Consider the following 20,022-nt stretch of genomic DNA (forward strand, 5'->3'; position numbering starts at 1 on the left):
TCTCTCTCCAGCCCATTGTCCAGTCCCTTCCATGTCTGATGAGTAGTCTTCGGGAATGGTTCCTGTCCTGGGCCAACCTGTTTTGCTTTTTAAATCACCTAAGAATAGACTCTTTGCTTTTCCATGGTATTCACGTAAAGAAAAATCATGGGCTTTGAAGTTACATCTGACTCTGAATCCTGTATTGCAAAACGGGACTCAAAGTTTGTTTGACTTCATGAACCCTCAATTCCTCATCTGTAGAGATGGCAATAATGATACTTGTTTCCTAGGATTGTTATGAAATTAAGTGTTTTAGTGAAATTCAGAGTACTTTTTATATTTTTTTTATATAGTAGGAACCCCCTTATTTTCATATATTATTTTTTGCCACCCCATTATATAAACCTATATACAATATTCAGAAAAATCCTATTACTATTTAGTGTTTTATTTCCTTTATTGTAATAAAGTAGAATTCTGTAATGATGCAGCTGAGTATAATTTTCAGTAGTTGAATATATAAAACAAATGATAAGAATTTCAGTTTGTTTCTGATTCTCTCATCTTTGCGTTGAAGATTTTGGTGCCTCTGGTTTTGCTACGACAAATGCTTTTGGAGTTGACAAGACGTGGTCAAGAGCCCTTGAGTGCACTGCTACAGTTTGGTGTGACTTATCTGGAGGACCATGCAGCAGAGTACATCATTCAGCAAGGTGGCTGGGTATGAGCTGTAATGCATTTTTAAAACCTTTTCTTTAAAAAAAGAAATTAAGCCCCTTTGTTGTTGTTGTTAACAGCATAGATTTAATATCGAGTAATGATCAGTGGAAAGGGTATTCATATAGCTAAAGTGAAATTACTAAGATTTTACTTATAGTAAACTGATTCATGATATTTTAAAAGTTTTTAATTATAAAACATTAATACGTACAAAAATATATAAATAAGGGATGAGAAATAATAAACGCTTATGACTACCATCCTAGTCCAAGAAAGAACACAGCCAGCACTTTTGAATCTCCTTATATGCCCCTCCTCGATTTCGTTGTGCTTCTACCTACCCCATTTCTGAATTTTGTGGTTTTTTTTTTTTATGGTTTAACCATCTTCGTACATACCAAAAAACCAAAACCAAACCCAGTGCCGTCGAGTCGATTCTGACTCATAGTGACTCTATAGGACAGAGTAGAACTGCCCCGTAGAGTTTCCAAGGAGCACCTGGTGGATTCGAACTGCTGACCCTTTGGTAGCAGCCATAGCACTTAACTGCTACGCTGCCAGGGTTTCATATCTTTGTACATATCCCTAGATAATATATTATTTTGTATATTTTTCAGCTTTTTACAAATGGTATTATAGTGTATATATTCTTCCATAACTTGTTTTTCATTCAACCATATGGTTTTGAAATTCACCTAGATACTGTTTCTCAACCTCTTTTTCATTATCACTCTCTTAAGGAGGCTTTTTAGACATTTTTGTAAATCAGTTTATGTACTATTTATGCTATTGAGTCTCTCAGTTTATCAATATGATATATCCTTTCATTTATTTAGATTTTTTTAAAAGCCTCAATAAAGTTTTTAATTTCTTGCACAGAAGTCTTATACATATTTAGTTATATTCCTAAAAAATTTTTTTCTTTGCTGGTATATAGAAATGCAGTAGACTTTCCTATATTAATTTTATGTCCAGCAACTTTGCTGAACTCTCTTATTAATTATGATTATCTCTAGGTTCCTTTAAGTTTTCTACATAGACAATCATACCATCGATGAATAATTTTTTTTTCTTTATGATTCTTATATCTTTAAAAAAAAAATTATTATTATACTAACCTAGACCTCCAGTGTAGTATAATGGAACTGGGGTTAGCAAGCATGCTTGTCTTTTTCCTGATACTGAAAAAGAATGTTTTTAATTGTTTCACCATTAAATTGTATCAATGTCAGTGAGTGAGGCTGGCCTGAGATTTTTATTGCGTGAGTGAGGGTGGCCTGTAATTTTTCTTGTCTGGTTTCAGTATTAAGGGTATGTGGCTTCATAAAAGAATTTAGAGTTGGAGAGAGCATTTCTTCTTTTTCTATACTCTTGAATAGTTTTTGTAAAGTTAGAATTACTTGTACCTTGCTTGCCTGTAAAACTGTCTAGAATGTTCTTTGAGGAAGGCTTCTGTTTTTTCTTTGGAAATTTTTATTATTTTTCTAGCAATATTTCCATTTTTTTCCCTAAATTTTTTGTTGGCATAGTGCTTTTGATTTTGGTGGGAGGGTGCACTAAATTTTTATTTCTTAATCATTTTTTACTACTTCGTTTTTTAGAAAACTTTATTTTGGAGAATTTTGAACATATGTGTTTGAAGAGGATATTATAATGAACCCCCATCACTCACCCAACAACGATCAACTGTTGGCATAGTGCTTTTGATTTTGGTGGGAGGGTGCACTAAATTTTTATTTCTTAATCATTTTTTACTACTTCGTTTTTTAGAAAACTTTATTTTGGAGAATTTTGAACATATGTGTTTGAAGAGGATATTATAATGAACCCCCATCACTCACCCAACAACGATCAACTGTTGCCAGTCATGCCTTATTCACACCCTAATCATTTTCGCCCTTAATGTTATTTTGAAGCAAAGTTCAGACATGTGTTTTACTTAATAGAATTTTTAGTATAGATCTCTAGAAGATCAGGGTTCTCTTTTTATTTTAATATAACCACAATGCCATTAACACATGAAAAAAAATAATACTTTAGTATCATTAAATATCCCATCAATATTCGGGTTTCCGAATGTCTCAAAAATATCCTTTTTTCTCTTTTAATCTCTGCAATTTAAGGAATTATATCTCCTTTTTTCATTTCTAATATTATTAATTCCTTCTTTCTTTTGTTTTTAACATTAACAGACCCTAAGGTTTTTTTTTTTTTTTTTAAGTATTTAGTTCGTTGAGTTCTGACAGTTGTATACTCTTGTGTAACAACTTTCCAATACAAAATAGAGAATATTTCTACCACCCAGAAAGTTCCCTGGTGCCCCATTTTATATCTTTTCTGAGATTTGTGTATCTTGTAGGTATCTTCAAAGAACAAACTTTTCATTTTCATTTATGCTTTTATATTTTTTCTATTATATAATTTCTGCTTTTATCTTTACCTTCTTCCTTTTACTTTCTTTAGATGTATTCATTTTTTTCTCAAACTTCTGAAGTTGATTGTTTAACTCGTTAATTGTCAGCCTTTTTTTTTCTGTCATAGGTATTTGAGGCTATAAGTTTTACCACTTCAGCTCCATCTCATGAATTTTTGATAGTTTTTTCATTACTGTTCAATTATTTTTAAATTTCTGTTACAATATCATCTTTGAAGCTTGAATTATTTAGAAATATAATTTTGAGTTTCAAAAAAACTCGTAAAGGTTTGGGAGTTTAAAATTATGTTGTTGTTACAGATTTCTAATTTAATTGGCATTTTCATCAGAAAGCATGGCCGTCATGCTACTGAATGGTACTGAATCTCTGAAATGTACTGAAAACTTGTTTTATGGCCTAGTACATGGTTTATGTATATATATATATACACACACACACATAAAATTCACATGTGCTTCAGAAGAATGTATATTCTGTAATTGTTGATGCAGAGTTCTAATATGTCCATTCAAACAATCTTGGTAATTGTGGTTTAAATCTTTTATATCATTACCAATTTTTTGTCTAATTGACCTATCGCTTACTAAGAGAAATATGTTGAAATGTGTTACTATGGTGATAGATTTTCAGTTTTCCTTGTAGTTTTGTCAGTTTGGGCTTTATATATTTGCAGGTTATTTTGTTGGGCCACTGCAAATTGTAATTTTTCATTCTTTTTGGTGAGTTTAACTTTTTGTCATTATCGTTACAGTCTTAGTCCCTAAAGCAGTATTTTTGTCTTAAAGTCTGTTCTTTCTAATATTAATACGTCTGTGCCAGCATTTAGCCCTAATCTTTCTATATCCTTTCAACTCCAGCTTCTCTTATACCAAACAGTCATTTCATCATTTAACAATTTGTTGAGTGCCTTCTACAAGCAATGCCTTGTTCTAGATTCTGGGTAGACAACTATGAACAGAGAAAATCCTTGACCCAATAGAAGTTTATATTCTGGGGGAGGGATACAAGACAAACAAATAATCAAGATATGTAGTATGTCAGAAGGAGCCCTGGTGGCACAACAGTTAAGCGCTTAGCCGCAAACTAAAGATTGGCAGTTTAAACCCACCAGCTGCTCCACCAGAGAAAAGACCTGCTGATTTGCCCCATAATGATTACAGCTTAGGAAACCCTATGGGGAAGCTCTACTCTGTCCTGTAGGGTTGCCATCAGTCGGAATCAACTCAGCGGCTCACAACAACATAGTATGTCAGATGTCAGTAAGTGCTATGAAGAACAATAAAGCAGGGAAACAGTATAGGGATTGAAGTTTTTCATATGGTCGCCAGGGGAAACTTGACCGAGAAAATGATGTTTGAGCACACTTTGTTTATCTCCTGGTTTCATCTGACTGTTGGTTGTTACTTTTTTCCCCTTCTGCTGTTGTCCTGGGAGTTTCTTTCTTTGAGACCAGAAATGTTTTCTGTTCTTTTTTTTTTTAAGCTATGTTTAGTGATTTTGTAGTGGGAATATTTTTCAGAATATATAGTATACATTACTGCTTTGTAGCCTCTTACACATCTAAATCTAGGGGTTTGGCTTTTTTTTTTTAAGTGGAAGTTTAAACAATTCCAATGTTAATCTGGAGCGTGTTAGATTTAGGTGCTTGGTAAAGGCCCGTTGAATGAAATGCTGAGCATTTGTCTTAGAATAGAAATATTGTTTTAAAAAATAAGAACTGTGAAAAATTATTTTCTTTCATTAGTAGTATTTTTTCTTCTGTTTTGACCAGTATGGTCTATGATGTGTGTGAGAGCCAGGGGGCACCCCAAATTAATTTCCACTTAGCCTTTGTAGTGCTTTACCACAAAGGAAGAAGAAAAATGCAGGGAATGTTATGTATCCCCTTCTTGATTTCTGGTTTTGTTATGATGTAGTCCTCCAAAGCTTCTTGGGTGATCATACTTTTTTACAGAGAAAGGTAAGTATCTTATTCAACTCAAATATCTGTGCTAATAATAGAAAAGAGCAGTAATTTGGGTCATTAGTTCATTAATGTTAAAATGTTTTTATTTTTAAATTTGGATGCCTAATCTGAATTTCATATTGTTAGGTCTAAGCTGTCCATTTGCTCATGTTTAAAATGAAGAGTTGTGTTTTTGGCTAGTTGGTGAAGACTAGTTTGGCTAGGTGACATACCCTCTGATACAAGATGTCAACCTGAATCATCTTTTAGGTAATTTGAGTTGAACAACTACATTGGCAGGTCTTAGTATCATCACACTGCCCTTCCAGAGGAGAATCTTTTCTTTTTTTTAAATTATTCTTTGTTGTTGTTAAGAACATACCTGCAGAACATATACCAATTCAACGATTTCTACATGTAGAATTCAGTGATACTGATAACATTTTTCAAGTTGTGCAACCATTCCCACCCTCCTTTCTGAGTTGTTCCCCCCGCCATTAACATCAACTCACTGCCCCTTAAGTTTCAGAGGAGAATCATTTTAACTACATGATGTTGCATGTCTGTTATATATGTTTGTATCGCCGTTTCCACAGGCAGTGTGTATGTCTTTAGCCACTCGTCAGGGTGAAGCAAACTGTCTAGCTTACAAAGTGAAACTAGTTTTGAAAGTCTACAGAAAAGGAGGAGCCCTGTGGCACAGTGGTTAAGCATTTGGCTGCTAACTGAAAGGTTGACAGTTCAAATCCATCAGCCACTCCTTGGAAACCCAATGGGGCAGTTCTACTCTGTCCTGTAAGGTCTCTGTGAATCGAAATATACTTGACAGCAGTGGATTAGTGGGTTACAGAAAAGGAGGAGGTGCTGGCAGCTGAAATGTGTTGAGTGATTGCAGAGTAGTAGCATGTAGTTGGTTAGGAGCAGGTGGGCTTTGGACATACAGATTTGCAGGGAGAAAAATAGTATTTTGTTCTCTGAGTTACAAACAGAAGTGGCTAGGTATATTATCTTCCTAGGCTGATGCAGCAAATTACCACAGACTTGGTGGCTTAAAACAACAGAAATTTATTCTGTTATGGTTCTGGAGGCCAGGAGTCTGAAATTAAGGTCACGTTCCCTCTGTAGGTTCTAGGGAGATTCCTTCCTTGCCTCTCCCGTTTTCTGGTGGCTACTGCTGTTCCTGGGCATGTGGCTGGGCATGTGGCAGGATAAGTCTAACCTCTGCTGCCTTATTTACACAGCCTTCTTGTGTCTGTGTTCTTTTTTCTTATAAGAACACTAGTCATTGGATTTAGGGCCCACTCAGTTTCTCATTCCGTAGTTTGTACACAAGGTGTTCTGTGACGTTGGTTTCATTCCCCACAATGTGTCAGCACTCCTCATTTCCATCCTAGTTTCCTTTCGTTCTGATTTTCTGTCCCTCCCTGCCATCTCATCTTTGCTTTTGGGCAAATGTTGCCCTTTTGATCTCATATAATTGATTGTTCTAAGGACCACGTTCCTCTTAAGTTTTATTATTTATTTTATGGGTGTTTTTTAAAATGATATAAGTTGTTTTGTGTTTAATTGCTTCAACCATGGGCTTTATTCCTCAGATTTAGACTTAGGTCATATAGTTGCAGCTTCTATTGAAAAAAATCAGCCAGTGAAAACCCTGTGTATCACAACAGTTCAGTTCCATTATGCTTGGGATCACCATGAACTGGGGATATTTAGACGGCAGCGAACAACAACAGTCTATACCTTAGGTGTGAAAGATTCTTGACCTACTTCTGAGCATTCCCAGTTACTGATACTCACTGTCATGTGAGGGTGAAGCATATCCCTATATGCCCTACATAGAATATGGAAGCTGAGACTTCTGTTCTTTGGGGCAGTAATCACAGGCACACCAAATCATGTTCTTCCCTTGAGAAATGGAGTGACCTCGTAGTGTTTGTTCTTGTTTAACTGTGTGGCCTTAGGTGAATCATCTCCCTTCGTGTTCTTCAGAATATTTATAAAGCTAGCTTACTAATGAAATCACTAATCGTGTCTGCCCATTTTGTAAGGATTTTGTGAAGATTAATTAATGTCTATAATGCTACTTAAGCCCTTCAGGGATTAATTTTCAGTATGCGATAAACCTTAATTGATTGTTGGGGCAGTTCTACTCTGTCCTATATGGTTGATATGAGTCAGAATTGACTCGACGGCATTGGTTGGGTATGTATGCTAGGCATTATGCTAGATGCAGAATATACAAAATTTGAATAAAATATGGGCCCTACTTATGAGCTCAGATCTGACTGGGAGACAGAAATGTAAATAACCATATGTAGTGTGTTAGGTGCTGTGAGATGGAGATCTGTTTAAAGTGCAGTGGGCGGGCAAAAGGAAGGAATGATTAATTGGGGCGTGACTAGAAATATAGGTTCAATTACAAACACATAACTATAATTAGCAATTAGCTTTTCAGAGTTGAACTGGAGTATAACTTTTATTACTGTTTACGCTGGCGTTAAAGTTACAAGATAAGGGGGTTTGGGGTTTGTTTGTATTATTATATTTTGTTTATTTTCTCTCTCAACCTTGTCGTTTCACCCTGGCCTTTTCAGCCAGAGAATGGTGGGTCGAGAAATCACAAGATTTATTTCTAGTCCCGGCTCTGCTAAATACTAGTCTTGTGTTTTAGGGGAATTTAAGCCTGTTTCTTCAGCCTCAAAAAGGGAAGAACTCCTTCTCTATCTCACAGAGATTATGATATAAAAGTGTTTTGTGAAAACATTATATTTTTATAAATGTCAAGTTTTCAGGCATAAGAGTTTGCATTTGTTTACCCTCTCCTTAAGCCTGATCGAAGTTTCCTTTGAGTTATGACTTTTATTTGCCCTGTAGCCCAGTTAGGACACAGACTGGTTGGTGTGCTCACTTCTTCCTGACTCATCCTTGTTCCCTCCCTCCTCTTTCTCACTCCTTTTCATTTGCTCGGATTGTGTCGCTACCTTAGAAGTAAGCCTGTCTCCTGAAAAGGGCAGTGGAAGTCCACTGTGGTAAGGCTGCTCTTTTATTCTTCTCCTTTTGTCATGTGCTAAACTAAATTCTTTGAAAGATTTTGTTTTAGATTATATAAAAGCTTACTTGGGAGAAATTTATCTAATGAATATCATAATATTTAAGTAGTTCAAATAAAGTTAATTTTTGTTTTTTCTCTTTGGCGTGAAGCTTCGTATTTCTATTTTAAGAGCAGACCTTGAAAAGTCTTGCTTTTTCAAATCTAGGATATCAGAATACTTCCTCTTGGAAATTTTCAAGTTAAGAATTCGTTAGAACAGAAACAAATCAATTTAGTGTAGCAAGGGTAAGTACTGTTTCATGAAGCATGTTTGTTACATATATGAGTGTGGGTATTTAGTGGGTTGTGTTTTAAAATGTATTTTTTTGTGGGCTTTGGTCATCGAGTTAGGTGGAAAATTGCTTCTCTAGAATTTCTTTCGCACTCTCCGTTTTCTTAGGTTAACAGTGGTCTAAGAGACATTTAGTTGTCGGTGTCCTGTTTGAATGTAGAAAAGCAGATATCTGCTTTCATTTTATACGGTGAATACTTGAAAGAGAGAGATTGTGTAAAGGCTGAGAAGTAATGGTAAAGGTCTGTGCCAACATGTCTGAAGAGAGAGATGAGTTTACCAATGTAGATGGACTTTGGAGTTCTGCCACAGGGGCTTCAGATGGAAAAGTCTGTAGGAGCCCTACTTAGCAGCAGCTGTGACTTATGGAAGGTGAAATACTGCTTGAAGTGACAGGATAATTTGTAATTGACATGAACCCCCAAAAAAGTTAAACAAAAAATGCATCACGAATCAACTTCTGTACAATTTTAAATGGTTCTTTGAATAATCGCTGAGCTGTTTGTTTACCTAGCTCCTACCACCAGAGCTAAAGTTATATTTCATATAAAACACATTTTAAGAAATAATCTCTTCATCTCCAAATCTCAGTTTCTTCTTTATTTCTCTGTGTAATTGAAGAGTTTCATGCACATATCTTTGTGTCTTTGCTTGACAAAAACACCAAGAGTAACCTTTTCCATCTATTTCTGATCATAAACTTAAGAGGCACTATGATACAGTAGGGAAAGCCCTGGATGGGAATCGAAGACCTTTAGTCTAAGAGTTAATAACATAGTTGATAAAAGCATGGACTCTGGAGGCAAACTGCCTGGCCTTTAATCCCAGCAGTCATATCACAGTTTCATGACGTTGAACAAGTCATTTATCCTCTTTTTGTGCTTCAGTTTCCCCATCTGTAAAATGGAAATAATAATAAGACTTACCTCACAGGGTTGTTGTGAGATTTAAAAAGATTAAATAAGGTTTTGAGAATGGCACATAGTAAGAACTATATATAAACGTTAGCTGTTTTTATTGACATCCAGTTCTTCCAGCAAGCTAAGGGACTGTGGACAAGTGTCTTAATCTCTCTGGGCTTCATCTTTAAAATAAGAAGAAGAAGAAAAAAACGCCGTTTTCAGATTCCTTTTGCCTGCTTAAACTGTGATGGTTGGTCCCAATTAGTTTTATATTTTTGAGCCCTTGAAATTACTCCCCTGTGTTTTTCTTCAGTGGGGCCAAAGAAACAGATAATTCCAACGAGGTAAATATTTTGTGTTAAAAACAATTTAAATTATTGGAATGGTTCTAAGACTTTTTGGAGATGTTATTCCCCTAATGTGCTAAGTTTTAGTTATTTCCTAAAGCAGCTCTTTATCTTTTAGTGAAAGCCTATTCTTCATAAATGACAGTAATTGTCAAGAGAAAGGCCTCTCTTTATATTTTTGCTTTATATGAACTGATCTCTTGTGTAGTAAAAGTCTCAACAGCTGTCCCCAGCAATAAAAGTCCCAGTGGTCATTCGTTCTTTCTTTAAGACTTTTTACATAAGAGCAAAAAATATTTGGTGAATCTTCATGAAAATGTCACATGCGCTATATACAAAAATAAGCTGTCAGTTAGGGAGGCCATGACAGCAAAGAGTTAGCTTTTGAAGCAGTACTTCACAGTTTTAATTTGACGAAGCCGATGATCTAGAATCATGGATGAGATGAAAACGTTCTCTAGATGTGGAACAAAGAATCATCCTAAATGCTTTGTTGGCTTTGAGCTGTTAAAAGTAAGGGGAAAGACATCTTACACTATATTTGTTAACTTTTCCCTTATTTCTTCATGGTAGAATTTTGAAATTTCTGTTTTACTTGTCTTGGCTTAGAACCCTAAAGAAAAAAGTAGCAAAGATATCCTTTCTGAGGATTAAAAATCTTACCTTTTTGTTATGACTCTTTTTGTTTGTTCTGTTTTGGTTTTGCTTTTTTAATCAGTTTTTGGTATTAGACATTCTGTTTTTAGAAGTTAAGATAAGTAACTTGTTGAGAATTCCTATCAGGGAGCACTTAGAAACTCTCTGACCCTTGGATAACCCTTCTGTTTGAACATCTGTGTAATTGTAAGGCTGCTTTGTGAATCCAACTGGAATGTACAGCTTTTGAAATGGCATGAAAATAGATGACAAACTTAGAGAGTGTGAACAGAGTGAGAGCAGATGTGATACCAAGACTAAGAATAAAGATATAAGAAAGTACATTCCTTTTTTCAGAATAACTCAAGTAGGGTGAGGATAGTCAATAAAATTTTTGGGTACTTTAGATGAAAACTTTAAAGTATAAATGAAAGATTTATAAGAATACACTCTTTTAAGTCACTTGTAGGTGGGGTTCTGGGTAGTGAAGTAACTGATGTTCTTTGAGTATTTTGCATAACTCTGAAATACAAATTCTTTTGAGAAAGTAGGATGATCTTACTTTCTTTTAGGAGCCCTGATGGCACAGTGGTTAAAGCGCTTGACTGCTAACCAAAAGGTTTGCAGTTTGAACCGAGGGAGAGGGATGTGGTAGTACGCCTCCGTAAAGATTTACAGCCTTGGAAGCCCTATGAAGCAGTTCTACTCTGTCCTGTAAAGTAGGATATGAGTTAGAATCGACTTAACAGCAGTGGGTGGGTATTTTCTTTTGAGGGTGGCAGACTGTGATTGGTTTATTCAGTATCGTAATTCTGTTGACTTTTTTCCCCAAACTTTTTCTCTTCACTTAACAAAAAAACTTAGCCCAATTTAAAAATGTCCAGCGTTTCAATAATGAAGAGAAGTTTTTAGTCATCATCAGTGTCATGTCTTTCCTTTTTATCTACTCTGCAGAGGTTTGAGGGTGGAGGATTACACAGCTACGCATAGGATTGCCATGAGTTGGAATCAACTCGAGGCAATGGGTTTAAGCCATACTAATAGCTTCTCATTTGAAGACTCTTGAGGAAACAAATAAATAAAAAAGTGTACTAAAGTAAAGTTGTTGCTCTCAAGTTGATTCCAACTTATAGTGGCCGTATAGGACAGAGTAGAACTGTTCTACAGGGTTTCCAAGGAGTGGCTGGTGGATTCAAACTGTTGACCTTTTGGTTAGCAGCTGAATGAATGCTTAATCACTGCGCCACCAGGGCCCCAAAGAAAAGTTAGTAAAAATATGACCTTTGTGTTACTTTATATTATTAACTGCTCTTCTTTACTACCTTTTCCTTCCTCTTTGCACAAGTATCATGTATGTAAGGTTTATTTCTGGTCTTCACAAGGTAGAGCTCCTGAAGAGATGATATAATAAACAGATAAACCTTTGAGTATATAAATTATGTAGTACAAAGAACTTGTAACAGGTGTGGGAGGATCCGTATGGCTCATTAGAATTCCGTTCTGCAGCCAAAAGCCAAACCAAACCCACTGCTGTCAAGTCGATTCTATCTCATAGCAACCCTATACGACAGAGTAGAACTGCCCCATAGGGTTTCCAGGGAGCACCTGTGGAATTCGAACTGCCGAACTTTCGGTTACCAGCGTAGCTCTTAACCACTACACCACCAGTGTTTGCAAAGACGTAGGCAAATACAACCTTTACAGAAAGATGTAGCTTCATTGTCAATCTGGATTTGATGACTGGGTCTTCCTCACTCTTGGAATTCCACAAGTAGTTTTCTGAGAAAGTTACAGATAGAGTTCCCTGAGCAAATAGTAGCTATTTTCAGTTGTGTTGCCTACCGTCATTCTTCATTATTGCTGATTTAATCAACAAAGCTCAGGGATATCCTTAACAATAACCCAAAAGTCTATCATACCTCTGCCTGTTAATGTGCTAGAGGATGTCCGGGCTTTGGCTCTGAGAGCAAGGACGGTAAGAGATGAGATTAATCTGCCCACAGTAGTCCTGTTTTACATGGGTCCGCAGAGGAGATGAAAACAATTTGGAATAGTACTCTGAAGGGTGACAGAACTAACTCCCCGTAAGTGCTGCTCATCAAATTATTAACAGAGGTGAAGGCAGGAGCCTGGGAAGGATTCTTTAAAAAAAAGGCTGCCTTGTGACTGCAAACTAGCTTTTCCACCACTGCCCACTGTCGTTGAGTTGATTCCAACTCATAGCAACCCTACAGGACAGAGTAGAACTGCCCCACAGAGTTTCCAAGGAGCGCCTGGCGGATTCAAACTGCTGACCTCTTGGTTAGCAGCCGTAGCACTTAACCACTATGCCAGCAGGGTTTCCGAGCGACCTTTAGGTCTCCCATTTTGTACTGTGTTTGGAGGAGCTGTTGAATTTACCAGTGCCCATTTTTTACCTTGATTATAGCAGAATTATACTCTTTTTCATTTGGCAAGGTATGATGCCTAGGTCCCACCTTCACAGATTCTGATTTGTTATGGATTGCAACTTCAGTGTAGGAGTCCTTGAAAGTTCCACAGTTAACTAATAAGACAGCAAAATTTGATGACCACTGTGTTACATAGTCTCCCCAGCTAGATTACAGACTCCTTGAAAGCAGAGATCATGATTTTATACTCTCTCTTAAACATAACAGTGTGTACCATGAATTTACTAGATTGCTGGTTATACTGAACAGTTAAACACAACCCTAAACATAAAGAAGCCCAGTTATTTAATTGTTCAAACTAACCAAATGTCAAGGAAGCCACAGTAAAGTGCAGATGTTTTACTAGGTGTTGTAAAATGCAAAGAAAGGAAATGATAGTTATACAATAAAGTAGTGCTTAATCAGGAAAAACTTCTTGAAAGAAGTCTAGGCTTGAAGGAGGTGATGAACTTATATTGGAAAATGGCAAGAAATTAGATGAATTTGGTGTCTAGCTTAGGTAGTTTGGAGGGGCTGCCAGGGCATAGATGTTTCTTATGTTCTGTATCTTCTGTGTTTAAACCATTTAGGACATATGCTACGTTGTTAAGAAAAAGAAGTCTTGAAACTATTCAGCCCTGCTTAGAACTCCACTGAGTATCTTTCTTCTTTGTATGTAGCAGAAGTTGGAAAACAGATGTACTTCCTCTTCAGAGAAGCTTGCAGGTCTAGCACAGCAGTTTGTAGTACACATTATGTTGTACATAAAGAACATTTCATTTGTACGGGTTGGTGATTCCAAGGCAACAGTCATGCAAAAAAGAGAAGTGACATCTGTTTCTCAGTGGAAGAGACCCCAGGTTGAAAAACTGGTCCAGTTTGTCTAAATTTCCAAGGAATTTAAGATTAGGCATTAATATAATAAATGTACGTGGAATTCTGTACAGCATATGGAAAGAAGGGAACTGGGAAAAGAAACAGATACAACAAAGATGTTATTATAAAACATATCCTTGATCTCCAGGAGTTTATAGTTAGTGGGATATAAGACAGATGCATACCATTTACTCCATGTTTTATAACAAAGAGGAACAGGTGAATCCTGTAAGAGTTTAGAGATAATACGAAGGATTCAGAAAGGCAGAATTGAGAAGGAGGGAATTCTGAATGAATGGGAACAGTGTGATTTGAGTCAAAAGATGGGAGACTGAATTCAGTGTTGAGCACCAGGACTGTGTGACCCTGAGGTACAAAACCCAGGTGTAGCTCCTGTTTGTAGAAATAAGAGATGAACAAAGAGCTGTACCTAGCAGTGCCTGAGAAATTAAAAATAGCTCATGTTCAGAGCTTCTTTTATATCCAAAGATGGGACCAGTTTTCCTGTCAGCCAAGCATTTATTGAGTACAACTATTTGGTCAGCATGTGTGAGGCATCACATGGGGGATGATAAAGAAGCTTAAAGCATGTTTTATCCCTTTAAGGTATTTATAATCTAGTTGGGAGATTAGTGATCCATGTAAAAAAAAAAATGAGAAATATGATACAAAATGTATAATTATGATACTTTGTGTGGCCCAGACTCAGAGCTATTGTAGAAGTTTTGAAGAAATAAGAGAGGGTGATTGAATTGAGTGGTCCAAAGAGGACAGAATTTGAACTAGATCCTGAAGGAGCCAGGGCCCGTGGATATGCTTCAGGGAGTCTGAAATTTCTCCTAACATGGTATGTTGCCTTGTGTGGATTCACATTTTTAAGGGAGAGGTCTCAAACGTTTCATTATATTTGCAAAATGTTCTCTGCTCCCCCAAAATGTTAAGAACACCAGTATCTACATGATTCAGAAGACAGGGTTTGAGAATTTAGTACAGCACTTTTAGGGGACAGTGAGCAACCTCGCCAATATCGGCCTTCTCTCTTAAGTGGGGCATCTGATAAGTAATTAAGGCAAATTTGGGCTTAAATGGTAGCTTTTTTTTTTTTTCTAGGGATAGAGAGGAAAGATTGGCCTTACCTCTGTGCTGTAACTTTTAAATTTATATATTTTGTTTTCTAAGAAAACATTGCTAATATGCTCAGGAGGGAATAGTGTCTTATTGTAAATGTATGATTTTCCTCTCTTTTTAACTAAAACCAAACCCGTTGCCATTGAGTCAATTCCAGCTCATAGTGACCCTATAGGACGGAGCAGAACTGCCCCATAGGGTTTTCCAGGAGTGGCTGGTGGTGTTGAACTGCTGACCTTTTGGTTAGCAGCCTTAACACTTAGCCACTGTGCCACCAGGGCTCCCTTTTTTAACTAAAGGAGTCAGATAATTAAAAATAGATTTCAAATGCAGCGCCACTCTATTTTATAAAATTCAAACTGAGCCTTTACCTAATGGTCAGATGGTTCCTTAGATTCACCTTTTCTGCCCTGAGTTATTGATAGTGTCTAGAAGAGGCCATACGAAGAGAAAGTTGAATTTATTTCTCAATAAAACCAAGATCTTTGTCAATCTCAGCAAGACTTCATGAGATAGAGATGTGCCTCTGTTTTATATCCAGATACGCATTGACATTTTACTTTCTGTGCGTTCACATCATTTTGGCCTCTTCCTACTTCTCCAGCTTCATCTTCCTTCACTTCGCACTTGAACTTAGGATTTAGGATACTAAAGAGCTAGTAGTTGCTTGTGTATAGTGTGATATTTCTCAGCACCACATTTTTGTTTATACTTTTTCTCTTGCCTGGAGCATCTTTCATCTTTCTCTGACCTGGTTGGTTCATATTCATTCTTTAAGATCCAACTCTGTTCTCTCCTCTAGGAAGCCTTTCGTGAGTCTTCAGATAAGTTCCTCTCTTCTGTGTTTGTCTCCTTCGCTGGGTTTTAAATTGTATTTTAAATTCTTCGAGGGCAGAGACAATATTTCTTTATTACTAGCACCTAAATAGCACAGTTCCTGGCGGTAAGAATTCGCTACTTCCTGAATAGGAGAAATCCAGTGAAATGGTGTGCTTTTCATCTTTAAATCGAATTGCAGAGGTGAAGAGACAATGAGGATCTTTTGCATTAGTAATGGTGAAAGACAGAGATCGTTGGTGTTAGAGTAATAGCAGAAAATAGTGGGAGAAGGGGAGGAGAGACTTCTAAATATATTAAGATAACATTTAGAGATAAATATATTGATACATTTAGGACTTAATGGTTAAATAAAGGGAGAAGAAAGATGATGAGATAGATGGTAGCTAAGATTAAAGAGTTGTTATGCATGGAGTAAGGCAGAGAAATGATGTAGAAGTGATATTTGTAGTTTATATTCTTGAGTGGGACAAGCATTATCTTCTGGCTATCTGTCATCAATAAGCCGTGCTATTCATGGGTATACGGTCTTTTTGTGCTACATTTGGTTGTGAAGGGACTCTTTGTTAGCATTCATTATTGATGATAGTCCCAGAAATGTTGAGTGGTTTTACATTACCATTACACTCATGAAAATATAATGAGAGTTTAAAAGAGATGAAATCTCATAAGGTTATAGTTGTGAAGCCCTTTTCTAGTCATGTGGGGTTTGAGGCTTGGGAAACGAGTCCATATGAGGAATGGCACTAATGGCAGAGAACTTAAAAAAAAGAAAGAAAAGAATTATTAAATAGCGTAGATTATCAGCCACTGTCTTAGAACTGCTTTTCACGACACCTGTTTATCTCTTGTTTCCTTTAGGCTCAACCTAATTACAAGCACCTCCTCCCCCTAAAATTGGCTTTAATATCCAATTGTGTAGCAGTCTTGTTTAAGAATAGAAAATAAAACTTACAATTCAACAATGAAAAGACAACTAACCCAGTTTTAAAATGAGCAAAAGTTTTGAACAGGCATTCCTCCAAAGAAGTTGTACAAATGGCCAATAATCACATGAAAAGATGCACCTCATTAGTCATCAGGGAAATGCATGTCAAAACCGCAGTGATAGACCACTTCACACCCACCAGAAGAACTGTAATAAACAAGACAGCAGCAAGTGTTGTGGAGAATGTGGAGAGACTGGAACTGACATACAGTGGCTGGTAGGATGTAAAATGATGCAGGCACTTTGGAAACAGTTAAACATAGAACTACTGTGTGACCCCGCAGTCCCACTCCTTGGTATATGTATCAGAGAGAATTGAAAACATGCATTCACGCAAAAACTTGGACACAAATGTTTGTAGCACCATGATTCATAATAACCAAAAAGTGGAAACAGCTCAAATGTCCATTAACTGATGAATGAATAAAGAAAATGTAGTACAGTAAAACCTGCAAAAGGCTGAACCTGTGTAAGGTGGAAACCTGTCAGAGAAAGAAAACTCAAGTATTTTCCACTAATAGAGAGCAATAGAAAAGTGGTAAGACTGCACCCTGTCAAAAGCAAAAAAACTTGCAAGACCAAGAAAAACAAGGCAGTCCCATCAGAGGCACGGGGTAGGGGGTACGCAAGTCCAAGGGGGTACCAGACAAGGCCTCCTGGCAAATTACCCCCCCATGCCTCTGAATCTCCTTGAGTTTGGGCTCTCAAAGGTTTCACTATATCCATACAATGGAATATTACTCTGGCATAGAAGGAATGAAGTACTGATACATACTACAGCATGGATTAACCTTGAAAACAGTATGCTAAGTGAAAGAAGCCAGACGCAAGAGGCCATATATTGTATGATTCCATTTATATGAAATGTCCAGAATAGGCAAATCCATAGAGACAGAAAGATTAGTGGTTGCCAGGGGACCAGGAAGAAGATAGAGTATAGGGGGTTGGGAGTGACTGCTAAAGAGTACAGGGTTTCTTTTTGGGGTGATAAAAATGTTCTGGAATTAAAGAGTGATGCTTGTACCACATTGTGAATGTACTAAAACCTACTGTATTGTACACTTTAAAATGATGAATTTTATGTTACATTAATTATATCTCAAAAAAAAAAGAATAAAATATCAAAACACCATCTTGTAATAGTATATCCATATATGCTCTGCTTTTTGTCCCTAGAGACATGTGCAAAAGAAATTCAGAAGGTTCACCTGACTCTTGCTATTCAAGTTATTTCACAGCCGGGTTGATTGTTGAATAGCTACTAATCTCAAGTTTCCTGCCAGCAGAACCCCATTATATTTACATTATTTTTTTACTCATCTATGATTATTGTAAAAAATTCAGATAATGCACATTTTTCTTCTAATCTCGCCCCTCAGAAATAACGTCTATAGTGATTTGGTGTACATTTTTTGCAAATGTTTTTATGCTTATATGAACATTTAAGTATGTTTCGGTGTGTGCAAATAAATCAATGTGTGTGTATTTGACATCAATGGGATCGTATTTAACATAAATGGAACCATGCCATTCCTTTTCCCACTGTACTGTAATGTCATCTTTGCTATAAGTCAAGTGGTCATGTGTGTATCTGCTTCTGAATTCTGTTCTGTCTCTCCTTAAACTATTACCATGCTGTCTTTGTGTAGTAAATGTTGGTATCTGGTAGTATGAGCCTTCTAACTTTGTTGATCTTCAACAATAGCATAGTAGTTCTTGACCCTTTTTATTTCCATGTGAGTTTTAGAATCAGGGTATCAATTTTCATAAGAAAAAACTTGGTAGCATTTTTTATTGGGCATTGCATTGAACCAATAGATAATTTGGAGGATAATTGAAATCTTTACAATATTTAGTCTTCCAATCCATGAATATGATAGAAACCAAAAACCAAACCAGTTGCCATCAAATGAATTCTTGACTCATGGCAACTCCACACGTTAGAATAGGACTGTGCTCCATGGGGTTTTCAGTGGCTGATTTTTCAGAAGTAGATTGCTATGTCTTTCTCCTGAGGCACCTCTGGGTGAACTCGAACATCTAGCGGAATACATTAACCATTCGTACCACCTAGGGGCCCCTGAGTATGACATATTCCTCCCTGGTGGCATTGTTGTTAAAAGCTATGGCTGCTAACCCAAAGGTCAGCAGTTTGAATCCTCCAGGTGCTCCTTGGAAACCCTAGGGGGCAACTCTACTCTGTCCTGTAGGGTCACTGTGAGTCAGAATCAACTCAGAAATAACCGTTGGTTTTTTTTGGTTTTCCATTAATTTAGATCATCTTTAATTTCTCTCAGTAATGCTTTCTAGTTTTTTTGTGTAGAGGTTTTGTACGATATATCACGGAATTCTTTTCACATCAGACTTAAAAATCTGCTTATTTCTTCTTTTTTTTTAACAGGTAAGTAGTTTGGATGGAGCATATTTTTCTTTTCAACTTTTTCTCTATTGAAAAGCATTTTAAAACCCTCCATATTAAGATTCAAACTAATGAAAATCCTTGCTAAATATATACACTCAAGTCCTGATTATAGTCTCTAGTCTGAATATCTCTTTTCCTACTTAACTGAAATGAATGAATCAGCCCAAAAAACCTGAAAGGCCTTCCCCCTCCTTTCTCTCTCTCTCTCTGTCTCTCTGTTACCTGAATACTTTCTCTTCTGGACCTTTCCAATGGTCTTGCTTCAAAGTTACCTCACCAGGGCTGGAGTGAGCCATCATCGCAAAAAACTGGCAGCCCTAGAAGCCTCTTCCACCTTCAAAACCAAGGCCCCTCCAGTTTTCCCTCCTTCCATTTTCCTAACTGTATAGTATTGTAATTTCTAAAGAGAGACTGTACGTGGCACTTTTGTGATACCTCTACTTAGAAGAAATGGAGAAGAGAAGAGTTTGTAAATTACCTTCTCTACCCCGGAGAGGGTATTGTTTCAGATTGTTTTTACTTTTTGTATTGTGCTACCTGTTCGACATTTTAGAGTAGTTCTTTGTCCCACCACTGTATCATCAAAAACAACAGTGACATTGAAAACAGTAACACAAACAATAATGATGTTTGTTGTTGTTGTTAGCTGCCATCAAATCAACGACCTCATGTACAACAATGAAACAGTCCCCTGCGCCATCCTCATGATTTGTTGTGGATCAAACCATTGTGATCCATAGAGTTTTCATTGGCTGATTTTCAGAAGTAGACTAGTGGGTCTTTCTTCCTAGTCCATCTTAGTCTGGAAGCTCCACCGATAATAATAGCAGCCACTATGTATTGATTACTTTCTGTGTGCAAGGTACTATGCTAGATACTATAAATACTTTGTCTAATTTTGTAACACTCTTACCAAGTCTGTTGTCCTCATTTTTATGAAGAAATTGAGGTTAAAAATTAGCAAATCATCCGTATTCACTGGCTAGTAT

The 20,022-nt window shown here is 36.7% G+C and overlaps 1 protein-coding gene across 4 annotated transcripts in view; it reads left to right on the plus strand.

The window, feature by feature from the left end:
- BCL2L13 (BCL2 like 13) overlaps positions 1-20,022 on the plus strand; it is a 95,263-nt gene that overhangs the window by 66,351 nt on the left and 8,890 nt on the right. For 3 of the 4 annotated variants that reach the window (XM_010590778.3, XM_064284807.1, XM_003410755.4), the window contains exon 6: positions 560-703. In XM_010590778.3, coding sequence (XP_010589080.2) covers positions 560-703 — 144 coding nt within the window. Of the gene's footprint in view, positions 1-559; positions 704-16,484; positions 17,248-20,022 lie in introns of those variants that run through there. The other variant, XM_064284808.1, reaches the window with a different exon arrangement.

Source organism: Loxodonta africana, chromosome 4 (assembly GCF_030014295.1).
Source record: "Loxodonta africana isolate mLoxAfr1 chromosome 4, mLoxAfr1.hap2, whole genome shotgun sequence".
Taxonomy (NCBI): domain Eukaryota; kingdom Metazoa; phylum Chordata; class Mammalia; order Proboscidea; family Elephantidae; genus Loxodonta; species Loxodonta africana.